General features: G+C 38.2%; 3 protein-coding genes across 3 annotated transcripts; 1 reads left to right on the top strand and 2 right to left on the bottom strand.

The window, feature by feature from the left end:
• The first annotated feature begins 2,029 nt into the window (after positions 1-2,029).
• On the top strand, positions 2,030-6,560 carry LOC143567340 (uncharacterized). Its single transcript, XM_077053787.1, has 2 exons — positions 2,030-2,771; positions 6,211-6,560. The coding sequence occupies exons 1-2, from the start codon at positions 2,078-2,080 to the stop codon at positions 6,453-6,455; spliced, it is 939 nt and encodes a 312-aa protein (XP_076909902.1). The 5' UTR covers positions 2,030-2,077; the 3' UTR covers positions 6,456-6,560.
• A 576-nt stretch (positions 6,561-7,136) lies between these two features.
• Positions 7,137-8,674, bottom strand: LOC143567347 (uncharacterized). The gene is made up of 3 exons (XM_077053794.1): positions 8,531-8,674; positions 8,245-8,355; positions 7,137-7,634 (listed from the first exon to the last, which is right to left on the bottom strand). Exons 1-3 carry the CDS (start codon positions 8,672-8,674, stop codon positions 7,137-7,139), a joined length of 753 nt encoding a protein of 250 aa, XP_076909909.1.
• A 613-nt stretch (positions 8,675-9,287) lies between these two features.
• On the bottom strand, positions 9,288-14,724 carry LOC143567345 (ATP-dependent RNA helicase-like protein DB10). Its single transcript, XM_077053792.1, has 8 exons — positions 14,667-14,724; positions 13,763-14,128; positions 12,937-13,089; positions 12,735-12,803; positions 11,948-12,217; positions 11,235-11,863; positions 9,885-10,247; positions 9,288-9,806 (listed from the first exon to the last, which is right to left on the bottom strand). Exons 2-8 carry the CDS (start codon positions 14,096-14,098, stop codon positions 9,590-9,592), a joined length of 2,037 nt encoding a protein of 678 aa, XP_076909907.1. The 5' UTR covers positions 14,099-14,128; positions 14,667-14,724; the 3' UTR covers positions 9,288-9,589.
• Positions 14,725-16,554: the final 1,830 nt, after the last annotated feature.

Below are 16,554 nucleotides of genomic sequence, written 5' to 3'. Positions count from 1 at the left end.
GATGGATTTGGAAATAAAAGAATGTAACAGTAGAGTGAAAGTAAGTATTTTTAAAAAATAACTGAAAATCTAATATAACGGCTTAGGGGTAAATCAACTTTGTAATCTCTAGCATGGATGGTAAAAGATCACCCACATCGGTGACGCTTTCTTTGGGTGGGTCGAGATATACAAAAAGAGAAAAACAATTCTTTTCAATCAATAGAGTCCATGGAGCAACCAAGATTACAACCCAAACTTGGGTGGTCTTTATATTTTTAAAAAAAAGTTCACTTCATTGCCATAAAAGCCAACAAAGACGAGCTAGCAGGACCCATCCATCAAGCACAGAGAAGCCATCGTTGCTCTAAAAAACCCATCTACATTAAAGCATTTTTATACCAATTCGACCAAATCTCATCAAAACTCTTAAACCTATTTTTGAGCCAAAAGAAACTCAAATTCTTGACATCTCCTAACACCTCTTCCAACTTGGCCTCTTTGCCTTCGTAATGTTTCTCGTTCCTCGCCTTCCAGATCCTCCAACATGCAATGATCATAATTTCGTGAATCACCTTTTTCTTGTACTCGCATGTCCTCGAAAAGTTATGCACAAGAAAAGATCTTCCACCGAATACACAAAGCTCTGGGCATTTTTGCAACATGAGCTTATGTGTTGCCACACCAACGTGGCGAAAAAGCAGCCTGTAAGAATGTGGTTAAGCGGGTCCTCTCCCGACTCGCAAAGAATGTATCTCAGGTCATGAGCCCCTATGTTTATCTTGCTAAGAGCTTCATATGAAGGAAGTATGTTATGCACCGCTCTCTATGCAAAAATGTTACATTTTCAACGGAACCCATTTACACCAAATTACCGCTATAGTGTTAGCACCGGAGTTGGGTGGCAAAAGGGATCGTCTAACTGAACTAACATACTAATGACCAGAATTATCACCCAACCAAATCCAAGACACCCCTCTCCCCCGACTTCGTTTATTGAAGAATGTTTTCTCATTCCCTCCCCTAAATTGGGTGGTCTTATACCGCCTAACCAAATAAATAGTTATGATTTTCTTTTTTTAGTTTGCTAACAATTAATTTCATATATACATTGATTTTTATTATATTTTTTTTAATATTTAAAATTAAAAAAATATATGAAAAAACACTTATTTATTCTTTTTCATAAAAATGTATTTTTTAAATACAACTCTTTAATTCTAATCTAACATACTTTCTTATAAAATTTGTACTTAAATAACTATAATCATAAATAATATTTATTTAATTAAATTGGTTCAGGTTTGGCTGATCATCTGTGTGAAAATTTTGAATGGATTTTGTAATATAGAACGAGAAGTATTTTTAATTGAAATATAAATGTGTGAATTAGGGATTACGGTGACAAAAATACCTGTACTGAAAATAAGTAAAACCGAGTACTGAGTACCATACCGAATTTTTTAGTATGGGTATGACTGTACGAGTATGGTACCTGCTTTAGTATCACATTGTTTTTATTTTTTAAATTTCTATTGAACTTGATAGTAGGGACGAGATCGGTACTATCGTACCGGTACTAAAAATCCCGATCCCATAAATCGTAACTTTTTGGTTCCTTGACAGGATCGATATTTAAGGTAAAATTCGAGAAATACCGCTACCAAAAGCTCAAAACGTTGGTACCGGTATGCGAGAAATACTAAATTGGCTAAATTGGTATGGATACATGTTCGATACTAATATTCAATAAACTATAATATCAAAACCATAACTTTTGGATTAGTTGAGGGCTTAGTTGTGATTGATCAAGAGTATAAGGATAAAATGGTAACCCAACACATAAACGATTAAACCCTAACCCCTGCCTGGTTTTAATTTGAAACTGGAGAAAGAAAAACAAACAACAATTTCCCCTCAGTAATCAGTTGCGGCCTGAAAAAAGGTTCTTTCTTTCTTTCTTTTGAATAACTTAATTGTATGTATATCATCATATTATGTATTATTAACTCATGATATATAATTTGTAATTTTGAATGTACGGTTGCAGACCTTGTTACACATATTATAACAACAGACCTATAACATCCAGTTAAGTATGCTGCCTATTGATTCCACAAAGAAATTATCATTCAACCGCAAGATCAACGATGGTGATTTGGTTATAGTATACGAGAAACACGATAACATGAAAGCTGTCAAAGTAAATCAAAAATCAGTACTAGAGAACCGCTTCGGCGTCTTTAAACACTCAGATTGGATCGGCAAACCCTTCGGCTGCAAAGTGTCTAGCCACAAGGGCGGTTTCGTTTACCTGCTAGCCCCGACACCCGAGTTATGGACCCTAGTTTTAAGCCACAGAACTCAAATCCTTTACATTGCGGATATAAGCTTTGTTGTCATGTACTTGGAACTAATTCCCGGCTGTGTGGTGCTTGAATCCGGGACCGGAAGTGGATCGTTGAGTACTTCTCTAGCGCGGGCTGTTGCACCTACGGGTCATGTGTACACGTTTGACTTTCATGAGCAGAGGGCTGCGGCTGCTAGAGAAGATTTTGAGAAGACGGGGTTGAGCGGTTTGGTGACGGTTGGGGTTAGAGATATTCAAGGTGAAGGGTTTCCGAAAGATTTAACCGGTGTTGCGGATGCTGTGTTTTTGGATCTGCCACAGCCGTGGCTTGCTATACCCTCTGCTGGTGAAATGTTGAAACCGGATGGAGTTTTGTGTTCGTTCTCACCATGCATTGAACAAGTGCAGCGGTCGTCTGAAACACTCACGTCAAAGTTTACTGGTATGTACAAACTTAACTCCCACATCAAGATTTTAGACCTTGATAACTTTTGTGGTGAATTCGACCTTTTTGGTTGTGAATGGGCTAGGTTGTGTTTAATCTGAAATGGGTCAAATGAGATAAAGGTGTTGAAATTAAGTTTGATGCACAATACCTTATAATTTTAAAAATGAATTACTTTTTGTTAGGGGCGTGTATGAAACCGAAAAAACCGATCCGTATTAAATTAACCAAAGTAACTGAACCGAAATAAGCAAAACCAAACAAAAACCGACAGTTTGGTTTTATGTTTTCGTAAAAGTTGAATTTTGGGCACGGTTTCAGTTTGTGTGCAATTAAATCCAAGCTGAATTGATTTTTTTGGATTTTCTTTTTTAATTTCGAATGTTGAATAATTTGTAAGAGAATAATGTATAGTTAATCCAAAGATTTTAGCCCACATGCATAAAAGTCAATTAATTATTATTTAACAAAAAGATTTAGACCCAAATTCCTTTTTTTGGGCCAATTTCATATTTCAGTCTCAAAATTTCGATTGCAAATACTAAACCGAACCCAAAACCAAGAAACGATCCAAACCTACCCATGCACACCCCCTACTTTCTATATTCATTTATAACACCCCGCTTATTTGTTGAAAATTTAAATACTTTTGAAAAAAGTGTGCTTTGGGGTCAACTAACCTAACCTGGCATGTTTTGACCTATACAGAAACATTATCTGTTTTGACTTGTTGCCCACTTTGCCATCTTCAGTATAAAAAGAACGCTATAAATGAAAAAAAAATGTGTGTGTGATCACATTAAATCCTTAGATTTGGTTTGTTGCACTTTTGGTCAAGATAAAAACTGAATTGATTCTGTAGAGCTAGAGTATGTTGATCAATATTGATACTTAAAGCTTTTTACATTAATGTAAATAAGCTGACTGTTCGAGAGAAGAAAGGTACACCGAGAATTCGATGGGGAAATTTGAAGGACGAAAATCTCCTACTGTTTAAGGATAAACTCATACTGCATACGCGGGCTCGACTAAATGGGGACTCAACTCATATATGGGAAGCTATGGAGACAAAGATCATCCAAGTAGCAAAGGAGACTCTCGGGGTCACAACAGGAAAGACAAGTGGGCATAAGGAGTCTTGGTGGTGGAATGACGCAGTGCAAGACAAGATAAGGGACAAACAAGGATGTTTTAGGGAGCTAATGAGGTGCACGAATGAGGAGGAGCGAGTGGAATTGAGGGACAACTACAAAATGGCCAAGATAGAGGCGAAGAAGGCAGTGGCGGAAGCAAAGAAGGCGGCCTTTAAACGGATGTATGAAAGTCTAGAAACAAAAGAGGGGGAACATGCTATGTTTAAGATTGCCAAAGCCAGGGAGCGTAGAAGGCAAGATCTAGGACCGGTGAAGTTCATAAAGGATACAGATGGGCATGTACTGGTCAAGGAGCAGGACATCAAGCTAAGATGGCAAACCTACTTCCACAATCTTTTTAACAATGGGAGAGCTTACTAAGAAGAACATGACAACACAAACTTTCAACGACAACAATCGAATAACTGCTACTGCCGACGGATCACACGAGAAGAGGTGAAGGACGCACTTAGGAGGATGGGAAGGTCTAAGGCGGTTGGCCCAGACAACATACCCATCGAGGTGTGGAAGGGTCTGGGGGAGGAAGGAGTCATGTGGTTAACTACTCTGTTCAATAGTATTCTCAAATCAGGTAAGATGCCAGACCAGTGGAGGAGCAGCGTTGTAGTTCCTATCTATAAGAACAAAGGAGACGCCCAATGTTGTGGTAACTACCGAGGAATCAAACTACTAAGTCATACTATGAAGCTATGGGAAAGAGTGATTGAGGTTAGACTTAGACGAGAAACTCAGGTTACGGTCAACCAATTTGGCTTCATGCCGGGGCGTTCCACCACAGAGGCAATACACCTTATAAGAAGATTAATGGAAAAGTATAGGGAGAAGAAGCGTGATCTACATATGGTGTTTATTGACCTAGAAAAGGCCTACGACAGTGTGCCACGACAGGTGCTCTGGGAGTGCTTGGAGGGTAGAAGAGTGCCCAGGAAATACATAGAGATAATTATGGATATGTATACCAGGAGTGAAACAAGTGTCCGTGCGCCAGTGGGGGATACTGATTTCTTTCCTGTAGAGGTAGGTCTTCACCAGGGGTCAGCGTTGAGCCCGTTTCTTTTTGCAGTAGTCTTGGATGAGTTGTCAAAGTCGATTCAGGGGACTCTCCTGTGGTGCATGATGTTCGCAGACGATATTGTGTTACTTGCTGAGAAAAAACAAGATCTAAACATGAGGCTTGAGGAGTGGCGAACAACCTTAGAGATAAAAGGTTTAAAGATTAGCCGATCTAAGACGGAGTACCTACACTTTGATTTTGGTGGGATAAACGACAATGAAGACGCACACATCACAATTGAAGGGCAGGTGGTCCCGCAGGTAACGAAGTTCAAGTATTTAGGATCATTTGTACAGAGCGATGGGGAATTAGACAGTGATGTGACCCACCGAGTTCAGGTAGGATGGTGTAGATGGAAAGCAGCCACAGGTATATTGTGCGACAAGAGTTTCCCGACTAATCTAAAGGGAAAATTCTATAGGGTGGCAGTTAGACCTGCAATGCTATATGGAACAGATTGTTGGGCCATCAAGAAGGCACAAGTGCGGAAGATGGAGGTAGCAGAAATGAGAATGCTACGTTGGATGTGTGGGCACACAAGGCTAGACCGAATAAGAAACGTTGTGTTTCGCGAGAGATTAGGGGTGGCGAACATAGCAGACAAGATAAGAGAGTGGAGATTGAGATGGTTTGGACATGTAAAGAGAAGACAGACGACGAATCCTGTTAGATCCGTAGAAAACATTACTATAGAGAGGAGGAGGGGTAGAGGACGACCGAAATTGACTTGGGATGAGAGGATTAGGCATGATTTGATAGAACTAAACCTCTCCGAGGACATGGTTGAGGATAGGAATTCGTGGAGAAGTAGAATTAAAGTTAAGGATTTTTAGAGAGAATTGAATACCTTATGGCTTAGACTTAACTTATTTAGGTCACATACCATAATGGTAGTTCCCTTACATATATTATTATTATTATTATTATTATTATTATTATTAGCTTTTATATAGCTGTTAAACTGTGACCTTATTATTAATATTATTATAATTAGTAGTAGTTTTTATATAACTGTTAAACTTTGATTTCCTTTATTTTGCTTCATACACATGTACTTAGAGCCGAGGGTCTCTCTGGAAGCCACCTCTTTATTCCTTTGGATAGAGGTACGGTGTGCCTACATCCCACCCTCCCCAGACCCTACCTATAGCTTTGCTGTCGGTGGGATTTTACTGGGTATGATTGATTGATTGATATATATAATTTTAATTTTTGGTATTATGCACAGATATAAGAACGTTTGAGGTGCTTTTGCGCACGTATGAAGTTCGAGAAGTGAAAATGGATGAAAGTCAAAGTGAAGAAGGCACTCCTGGGTCCCACCGCCCATGCAAGAGGAAGCACCATTCAAGTGAAGCAAGTCATTGGCAACAAGATGGCTCTGGTTCACCTATTGTGATGGCTAGACCATCTAGTGAGGCAAAAGGTCACACCGGCTATTTAACATTTGCTAGACTCAAATGTGTTGCATGATCTAGACTTGCTAATTACAATGAGCAGTTAGCTGTTTTTGGCTTAATGTATGTCTTGAATGAGGCTTGATTTATAACTAGTACCTTGTCTTGAATTTTTGTTGAAGGTAAAACCCAACAATTTTTTAGGTTATTAATGTGAGCTTTGGGTTATAACTTATAAGCGAAGTTTTTTACTTTTAGCTTCTTTAGTAAATGGGAAAATTGTTACGGGGCAAGGTAACTTAAAAGCATTGATAAATCATTCAAAACAAGTAAAATGGTGAAAGCATTCTTAACTTCCACTGATGTTAAAAGTTCGGTTAATTTTATAAAATGACTATAATACCCTTATTAATAAATAAAAATACAAAGACAACCAAATCCCTAATTTCTTTCTTTGTCTTTTGCATGCCATGAAGAGGAGTGTTTTTTATTCAAGCAAAGGGTAAAATGGTCTGAATTCACAAATATTAGTGATGAAAAGGACCAAACATGTTACAACTGACAATAAGAACTTTGTTGTAATTATAATTATTTGAAAAGGAAGGATCAAAAGTTCAAAACCACAATCTGGAAGATCGTCCGTGTGATTAAGAGCTTAAACTGACTGACTCAATAACATAAATCTATTATGTAAAGTGGTCGAAAAGTAAGAACATGAACTAAACCAAGTTCAAACACAAAACAAAAAAAAAGTTATTCAAGGACTTCTATTGATATCAAACTCCAGCTGACTTGTCAAATGAGACGACACCGGGTCAAACTCAAAACTGCTCTCGTTGACTGCAGGCCCGTTCGGTATGTAACCAAACACAGCAGCACCTAAACCATAGTTCTCCACAGGAAATGAAAATGCAGCAGATGAGAAGCTTGTTTGCAGGGACGCGATTGGTGCGTTAACAACAACCTGTGAACTTTGATCAGCATGTTGTTTGATGCTGATTTGATGTTCAGATGAAGAAGAAGATGACGATGATGACGACGGGACACTTCTGATGTACTCTTGCAGGAGGGACTGGGACTTAGCTTTGCCACGCCTCCGAGATGACAGCTGGCGCCTTTTGGTTGCATTCCAGTGGTTTTTTATGGTGTTTTCACTCCTACCTGGCAACCTCCTTGCGATTTCTGACCATTTGTTTCCGACTTCTTTGTGAATCGCGATCAATAACTTGTCTTCTTCCTCGGACCATGCATCTTTCTGTTGATTTTTTTTAACAAAACAAACCAATGATAATATAAGAAAAAGGGATGGCAAAATGGGCGGGTTGGTCAACAAGTCAAAATGTCTCCGGGTTGGGCCATTTTTCTTTTATCATGGATCAGGTTTGGCTGGCCTCACAATGCTTTCTTGTACCTTTTCCTTGTTTTTTATATAAATAATGTATTAAATATCTTTTCAAGATATTAATCTAACTAAATTGAATTTAGAGGTTGTAAGCATTTTGACCTGAGCTGTCAACGCTTTCTTTTACCTTTTTTTTCATGAATTTTATAAGTAATGCATCATATATGACTAGAAAACTATAATATTAAGATATTAATAAAATTTTTGTGAATACAGATTTTTAAGAAGTTGTGAACATTTAGATACACTCCGTGTCACTTTCAACCCTTCAAACCGTCACGACCTGTTTGACATATTTAGCTAAGTTTATGTAAACTTTACTCGTTTGACCAATTGTATATAAATAATACCCCACCTCTAATAAGAAATCCCATGTATCATATAAAATCTTAGCCTATTTTGAATAATCAAATCAGAGGCTTTCGGGCCGAACATGACTAATGTGGAAATATTTAAAGGATACCGTAATGTCAGGCCTCAGATGGTTTTGCCATCTATCTCTGCACTGTTTTGCAATCCTACCAGGAAGTTTTTCAGCAACACTAGACCACTTGCTATCCCCATACTGCACCAACTGCATCAACAACCTTAAAAAAAAGTTTTGTTGAGAATTTAAAAGAAAATCAAAATATATGAGAACTGGTTAGGCAAAACTCATGGGCCCAGTAATAGTGGAACCGGGTGTTACATGTCTTCTTGGGAATTCCATTGTCCTTTAACGATTAAACTTTTCCGACAACTTTTACTACCCTTCCTTCGACCCTTATTTTCTTCCTACTGTTGCCTTTCTTTTGAAGCCCGTTATCAGTGGAGCTCAAGCATGAAACTTGTTGGGGACAATGCCCGAATGGCGATCCAAACATCTGAAAGTTGAATAGTGTTGCTTGATCCATTGGTTCATGATGATCTCGATAAGGAGTTGAAGCATATAAAGAGATTACTCAACTGTTTTAAGTAACTATTAATTGAATACGCTTGATATGGACAAAATTGATGATTAGAATGAGTAGGTTCCATAAAGAAAGGATTTTGGTTGAGAATTAGGAAATTTAGATATGTAGTTTCCCTACAAGTCATTCATAGATGGTAAAGTGGATTGTGGTACTCATTTATTTCAGACCATACCATATTTAGATGTTACCATGACCATCAACAATTCCTTGCATAACTAGATATTTCGTATTTGCCCGTCACAATCATGGCATGACGCTCAAACCACGATTAGTCATTAACAATAACAATACTCCTACTACTACTACTACTAATAATAATAATACATATAACTGACTGATCATCGAGTGGAAAAAGGAGTGTTTGGAGTGCAGCCTTTATGTTCAAACACAAAATCATGTGAGAATGCAGTTTTTTTAATGATTTGTTGGTGTGTGGCTGCAGTGATGGGTGACTGCAGCAGTAGCAACAATTGGTGGCAGCAAGCGGGCAATAGTGATGGTGACAATCTGTACGTAAATGAACCGGTTGTGTTAGTTACTTAGTTGCGTAAACCCTGCCTTGCATAAAACTTTAGTCGTGCAAACACAATCAGTAACAAGTATATTTTTGATAACCATAAGTAGAGATTATGGACAGATTAAGGAGACAAATACTAGAATGCTTTTCTCAATTTTACATTTATATGTCCAATTTTGAAATAAGGCACAAAAACAACAAACTTAGAATACACTAAAAAGCACAAACCATCTACACTTCAAGATAAGTCCGAAATCAAATGCCTAAAATAATCTCTCCTACTTCAAAACCATGTTCGTTGCCCAAAAAAATAATAAACAAGAAGCCACCATCACAGCTTAATCCCGAATCAAACCTTCCTCATCATCATCAGCAGGATGAAAACGAGGCCCGTTCGATCTAGGTGGCTTGTCAAACCTCTCAGGGCTTCGGCTGCGGCTAACCCTACCCCACTCCGATCCATACTTGCCAGGTGGACTTCTGCTCCTGCCTCGCTTCTCTCCAGCACCCCCAATGCTTTCATGGAAGCTCCTATGATTGTAACCACCCCTATTGCTGCAACAATAATAATCAAAATTCATAATAGGCAAAGGGAATTTAAGAATTATAACAAAATAAATTGTGTTTCAGTACCTGTCATGGGCACCACCCCTACCAGCATTCCAACTACCCCTTCCACCAAAGCTTGAGTCAGTCCGTCCTCCACGCCCTCCATAACTATTACCACGCCCTCCATCACGGCTTCCAAAACTATTACCGGTAGTCCGCCATTTAGACCTGCCGCTCATCCCACCGCCACGTGCTGCCATGTCCCGAAGTTCTCTAGGGACACGTTGATTTGCACCTTCCAATACTTTGACTAGATCTAAAGCATGCTTTGTATCCTGCTCCATGAAAAATGTATAAGCCTCCCCAGTTGCACCTGCCCTGCCGGTCCTACCAATTCGGTGCACATAGTCCTCTATTCCCGTAGGGAAGTCATAGTTGACCACCACCCTGTAAACAATTTATACAAAATGATAAGATCCACGTTGAATAAGTAAAACATAACAAGTAGGGGTGGCAATCTTGACCCAAACCCTTTCAAATGAGTCAATTTGAGTTGTTTTAAAAGTTAAATGAGTTGGTTTGGGTAAAAGGTTTTAAATAAATGGGTCAAAATGAGTCATTTGAAATTCCATCATTTTATTTTCGAGTCAAAATGGGTGGACAGTTCAAAGAAATGGGTCGATGTGGGTTAGTGTCCTAAAGAAATGTGACAGGTTTCGGATCGGAACGAGTTTTCGTACAAGACAGGTTTCGACACGAAATGGGTTTCAGATCAGAACAGGTTCGGTTCAGGTTTCAAGTCAACACGAGTTTTCACCCGTGACGTGTTGGGTTTTGTTTTCTTTCTGGTCGATTCCAGACTCGTTTTTTCAGTTTTGTTTTTGTTTGGTTTGAATTCTTTTAGTTTCGTTTTGATTGATTTTTTCGATTTCGATTGATGTGGTCCGGTTTTGGCTTTTTGTTTCTTTGTTTCATTTTCGTCGATTCTTTCGGTTTCGGTTCGATTCTAGATGGTTTTTTTTCTTAATTGAACGAGGACAACGTATGAAACATTTTAGTGCTTTTACTTTTTTTGTTTATGATTTATATTTTGAGTTATAATTTTTTTATTATTATTTTTGAATATTTTTTGAGGGTTTTTGATCTTTAATAGAAAACCCCTAAAAAAAATAATTAAAAAAATCATAACTTAAAATATAAGTAAAAAACGAAAAATCTAAAAAAACTAAAATGTTTCCGCCATTATTCTCGTTCAAAAAAAAATAAACTCAAAACCCGGTTTGACCAACCTATTTTGACCCAAACCAAAACAACCCTTTTTTTAATTGACTCGTTTTGACCCAAACTCATTTTGACCCATGACTCATTTCAACCCATGACTCGTTCGACCCAATCCAACCCATTTGCCACCTCTAATAACAAGTAACATTATACCTGATATCCTTGATATCTAATCCACGAGCAGCAACATCAGTTGCTACAAGCACAGGAGACCTGCCATTGCGAAACTGATTCAACACATAATCTCTTTCACTTTGAGATTTGTCTCCATGAATAGCAGCAGCAGGAAATTGACGGGTCAAACTGCGCGCCAGCTGATCACACGTCTTTTTGGTTGTACAGAAGACGATGACCTTTGATCTTGGTTCTTGAGATCTCAAGATTTGTTCCAACCGTCTGTTTTTCTCCATTGGACCCAAAATCTCAATATGTTGAGTAATAGCCTTGTTGGCAACAAGCTCATCAACACTGCCAATGTTGACCTGAATCGGATCAACCAACAAATCTGCAGCTATTTTGCGGACCTCCTTTGGCCACGTGGCAGTGTACATAAGTGTCTGACGACGTGCTGGCACCTCCTTAACAATCTTCCTAATATGAGGTTCAAATCCCATGTCTAACATCCGATCAGCCTCGTCCAACACCAAAAAAGTAACTTGACTCAAACTTAATCTTCTCATCTCCAAAATATCATTCAAACGACCAGGTGTTGCAACCACAATATCAGTCCCACGGTCTAAATCTCTTAGTTGAGGGCCCTTCGGTGCTCCTCCATACAAACACTTCAATATAGAAAAAAATTAAGAACGTGTCAAAGACAGTTTTATAACCGTATAAAGAATGAGAGAAAAACATAAAGAACATACGGTGCATAGTATCTTTGATGATCTGCCAAACTTGACTGCTTCAGCTTGTATCTGAGTAGCTAATTCTCTAGTGGGTGATAAAACCAAAACAGTGGGGCCCATTTGACGGTTCTTGTGGGCTCGTTTGAGGTGAATAAATGCAGGAATCAAGTACCCTAAAGTCTTCCCGGAACCGGTTTTTGCAATGGCTACAATGTCACGGCTTTGAAGAGCAACGGGCCATGACTGTGCTTGTATTGGAGTCGGGGCTGTAAACCCAGCCTCAAGTACCTAAAAAAGATAATCGGTAAGCAGCGGGTTTCATGCTCTTTATGGGCTTGATTGATCATCATGTGAGATTGATGCAAATAGCATCACTAATCATCCCCCACGAATCAATTCCCACCGGTTGGCAGAAGGGGAGGCCTCTTCTTCAGACGGACCAAGTGGCAGGCAAACTGAATCATCATCATTGGAAGTCAACAGGCAACCACCACACGACCATAGATGATTCGGAAAGCCCTTTCGAGAAAATTGGTCCACCGTTTAAGAGTACTCCAGATATTATATGCAACCCCAGTATAAGACGGTGGGGTGGCACAGCGTACGACATTTAGCTCCTCCCTGGAGCTAATATCGCACCTGGGACAAAAAGTGAAGATGGAAAAGCAAACATGAGTCTGAAAGTCGATAAAACTTCCGTAATGACAAATCAGCATGCACAAAACAGTTATATACCTACTTTACATGAGTTGCTCAACAGCATGTTAAATCACCAAGAGCGGGAATAAACGTAACAAAAGAATACCTCTCTAAGCAACTCAGATGGAAACCCGGTATCTTCAAATGATGTAAAGGGTGGAGGCACATTGTCTCCCTAAAAAGTTAAAAGCCAAGTGTCAGATTTTAACATCTAAAACCATAAGAAATCCCTTATATGCATGATAGAGGTTTGTTTTTCTTTTTTTCCTTTTAATTTTTTATTGAAATATATGATATCTGATACTTACAGTTACAGTTATCTCATGCTGCCGACGATAAGCATCTGGGGATAAACCACTTCCACCTGAAGGCCCAAAAGGTCGACCTGAAGTTCCTCTAGGTCCAGCAGCAACTGCTCCATTTGAAGTGCCGTGTGAATTATGGGACCCGCTTCTTGTACTCTGATCAAAACAAAGCAATGGACCAGTTAATCTAGCATAACATAAAATAACTAAGCCAATATACATAACCAAAAGATATAAATTAGCATTAAGTCTGAAATTTTAATATAATTCTTAACATTTTCCACTAAACAAACATTGATAACAAGTTCAGAAAGTGTGTCATCAAGAATCCAGCACTGTCCCTAAATTGTGCAAAGCAAAACACTAGTTATTATTGATCTTAGGATATTCAACTGTCACTTAACTGACTAAACTGAAGTCCTTATGTAATTATCTTTGTTTGAAGCATGATGCCAACACATAACAACTCAGAACATTATGAACTGACGTGTAACGTGCACATCAAACTAAATCAGTTGAAATGACAAACCACTTTTACAGTTACACGCACATGTTTAAAATCCATACTAAAAAGATTTATCACCATGTATATACATTCTGCTTGAACTGAAACGATCTATAACACATGTCTTTCCATCTATACTAACAAAGTAGCTACATTAACACAACAGAAAAAAAAAGAACTTCACAAACATATGGACTAGTCTACAAGTTAATAAAATCATACACCCCACAGAAAGTAGAAACTAGAAAATAAACAAATAAAGCACGCACATAGTTCATTTACAAAAAAAAAGGTATAACATCAAAAGGAAGTAAAAACACGTACTTCGTAACCTCTTGTTCCAGACGAATGCCTTGAACCACCATTGCTACTTCTACCATATCTATGATCATCATTATAGCCATTCTCTTGACGTGAAGACTTTTGCACCTGAACTGCAGAACTTATGGCCACTGAAGAAGACTTTTGTGGCTGAGAAGAATCCTTGGACCCCGTGGGCCGCTCATATTGGGTAACATTGGTTTCTGGGTTCCAGTAGTAGAGATATCCAGTTGTACCATCAACTAACCCTTTCCACGGTTTCGGAAGTGTGGGATCCTCTGGAGCAAACCGTGGAGTAGCAGCAGTAGTTGTTGCAGTTTCGGTTGCGGTAGCAGCCATAAGAACAGCCAATCTCAATTCTCACAAAGCCTACAGCCAATACATGGTTAAAACGCGATATAGAATACAAAACGCCAACAAAAAGTAATCAATAATCATTTACAATAAATGAGAAGCGTGCCGCCAACATGGGATATACCATTCCAATGTAATAAATTACATACGCTAAACGACAACGCGCCATCAAAACAAAATACCTTTTAAAACCTCAGAAGATTCCTTCCATAAACTAGGTTAAAATTCAAAATAAGCATAAAGACTCAATTCATTCACAAGTCACCATTCGAATCATAATATAACGGGTGCCGAATCGATAGCTGCTAAATAAAAGTAAGAAGCATAAAAAAAGCTAATGTAATGCGGTAGAACAAACCTAGCACGTAATACAAGGTGCTGCTTCTAATTACATTAAAATCAATCAAAGTGAAATATATTATTCGTAAATCGGTCAAAACCCTAATTAGAAAGGGTGCTTCGGTTAGGGTTTAAATGAAATGGGTACATCAGATCTGAAGGTGGATTCGGAGCCCTAATAACGCGAAATACAAAGGAAATTAGAAGAAGGTACCTGCGGGTGAATTGAACCGGAAGCTGTGGATCAAACGGAGCCCCGAGGTGGAGAGTAAGCAAAGCGTAGGGGAAGAAGAATCTGCCAAGAAACGCTTATTATTATTATTTATATCAGTCAGAGATAGGGTAGGCTCCACCCACCACCTCCGATACAACTCACCTTTTTTTTTCTTTTTCTACTTATATTTTACATTACATTACATACAACTGGTCAAAGTTAAACGTACATATACCGTACTGATACCAAATATTTCAAATTCTCAAAACTGATACCGGTATCATTTTGAGCTCATTCTAGTTTACATTTATAGAAATTTGAGATTGTATATTTATAGCCTGACTTCATCACCAAGCACTCTAGTAGTGTGTTGTCACCTCAAATAAGGCATGTCGTCGGGGCAGTGATGAATCCAAAATTTTTTTCTAAGAGTACATTGTTTTCAAACACTATAATTGTGACCTTCGTCATTTTCCGATTCGATTCGTATTCGCTCTTGTATTTGTTTTTATTATGCAAACCGACCCGTTTTGTATCCCAAACCCTTTCAATAATATAAAAATGATGAATTTTATGTTATGTATTTGTTTTATAGTTGCCGGATCTCAAAAACACCTTTTATAACCCTTAAAATGCCCCTAAAACGCTCAAAACAAACTTCATGGACTAAAACTGCCAAAGTTGAAAAAACAGACTTTTCCCTCTGCGACCCTAGCGTCGCGCTAAGGTCAAGGGCAGAGACCTTAGCGCCGCGCTAAGGGGCTCTGCAGCAGCAATAACGTTTTTTGTTGTTTTGTGTTTGTTTGACTCCTTTTTCTCCACCCATTTGCATGTAAACACTTGAATTTAACCTCATGCATGACCCATTCAACTTACCTTATAAATACAAGCATATTCCCTTTATTTTTCCCTGCTCATTTCATCAAAGCTCTCTCTCAATCTAAGATTTCTAAAATTATTATTCAAGTTTTTGGCAGTTTGACTTTCCAAAGTCAAACTGAGTTTAATCTTACATTCTAACTAACTTCTTAGTAATTAAAGCTTGTTGTTGCAACATATATATAATATATACCCCTTGTTTTCCTTCGGCTTTCACTTCTCTGGTCTCGGTCGGTGAAGTGTCGGGCTTATAAGGCAAGGCTATATGAAGGATTACTGTATACTTGATTATACTATATTCCGTCTCAATGCTTATTTATCTTGTAGTTACTATTTATTTCAGTTTCTAATTCATATTTATTGAGTTACATGGTATTGGGTATGTGGTGACTAGCCTCGGTTTCATCCCGAGTTGAGAACCGAACTGATGAACTTTCATGTAAAAGCTTTATTATTAACATTTTGAATGTAAAACTTAAGTATTATTATTTATAAGTTAATTTACAAGTTTCATGGTATTTAGGCATGTGGTAACCATCCTCGGTCTTATTCTGAGTCAAGGACCGAACCAAAACCGAACTAAACCGAGTTTACTCGCTTAAGACACACAAGTGTGTTTTGGGCTACCGAAACTCATCCTTTTTCTTCAAGATTATATTTTAAACTAATTTTAAATTATTTTCTCAACGTACTTGGCATGTCGGAATTCTTATAACAAGTTGGGGCCGATAAAACCGAATACTCGCTTAATGTACGTTAAGTGATGTATAAATTTATACATCTTTTTTGCATCAAATAAACTCTAAAAACTGCAACTTCTATCAAATAAACTAGCTCAGAAGGCTACTTATCACACTAAAATGCAATTTCAGGTAAACCCAAGCCCTAAATAAAGAAACAAGTGAAAAGACGGAGAAAACGAAAGAAAACCCAAGAAAAGCCTCAACCACGCCCCCTTGCCCGAAGAACCACGCCCCCATGCTTTTGAACACAAGAAAAGATAAAAATC

This window comes from Bidens hawaiensis, unplaced genomic scaffold (genome assembly GCF_021521415.1).
Source record: "Bidens hawaiensis isolate Kalapana, Puna unplaced genomic scaffold, B.hawaiensis_p1.1 tig00023392_1, whole genome shotgun sequence".
In the NCBI taxonomy this organism is placed as follows: domain Eukaryota; kingdom Viridiplantae; phylum Streptophyta; class Magnoliopsida; order Asterales; family Asteraceae; genus Bidens; species Bidens hawaiensis.
This window is presented reverse-complemented; position numbering and strand designations above follow the sequence as displayed.

Excerpts from the sequence above, each read along its gene's own strand:
- LOC143567340 (XM_077053787.1), top strand. The coding sequence starts at position 2,078 with ATGCTGCCTATTGATTCCACAAAGAAATTATCATTCAACCGCAAGATC. Across the intron at positions 2,772-6,210 it reads ACTCACGTCAAAGTTTACTG|ATATAAGAACGTTTGAGGTG; the intron begins GTATGTACAAAC and ends TATTATGCACAG.
- LOC143567347 (XM_077053794.1), bottom strand. The coding sequence starts at position 8,674 with ATGGATCAAGCAACACTATTCAACTTTCAGATGTTTGGATCGCCATTC. Across the intron at positions 8,356-8,530 it reads AAATAAGGGTCGAAGGAAGG|TTGGTGCAGTATGGGGATAG; the intron begins GTAGTAAAAGTT and ends TTGTTGATGCAG. Across the intron at positions 7,635-8,244 it reads ATCTGAGGCCTGACATTACG|AAAGATGCATGGTCCGAGGA; the intron begins GTATCCTTTAAA and ends AAAAATCAACAG.
- LOC143567345 (XM_077053792.1), bottom strand. The coding sequence starts at position 14,098 with ATGGCTGCTACCGCAACCGAAACTGCAACAACTACTGCTGCTACTCCA. Across the intron at positions 12,804-12,936 it reads AGCATGAGATAACTGTAACT|GGAGACAATGTGCCTCCACC; the intron begins GTAAGTATCAGA and ends TTAACTTTTTAG. Across the intron at positions 12,218-12,734 it reads CATCTGAGTTGCTTAGAGAG|GTACTTGAGGCTGGGTTTAC; the intron begins GTATTCTTTTGT and ends TATCTTTTTTAG.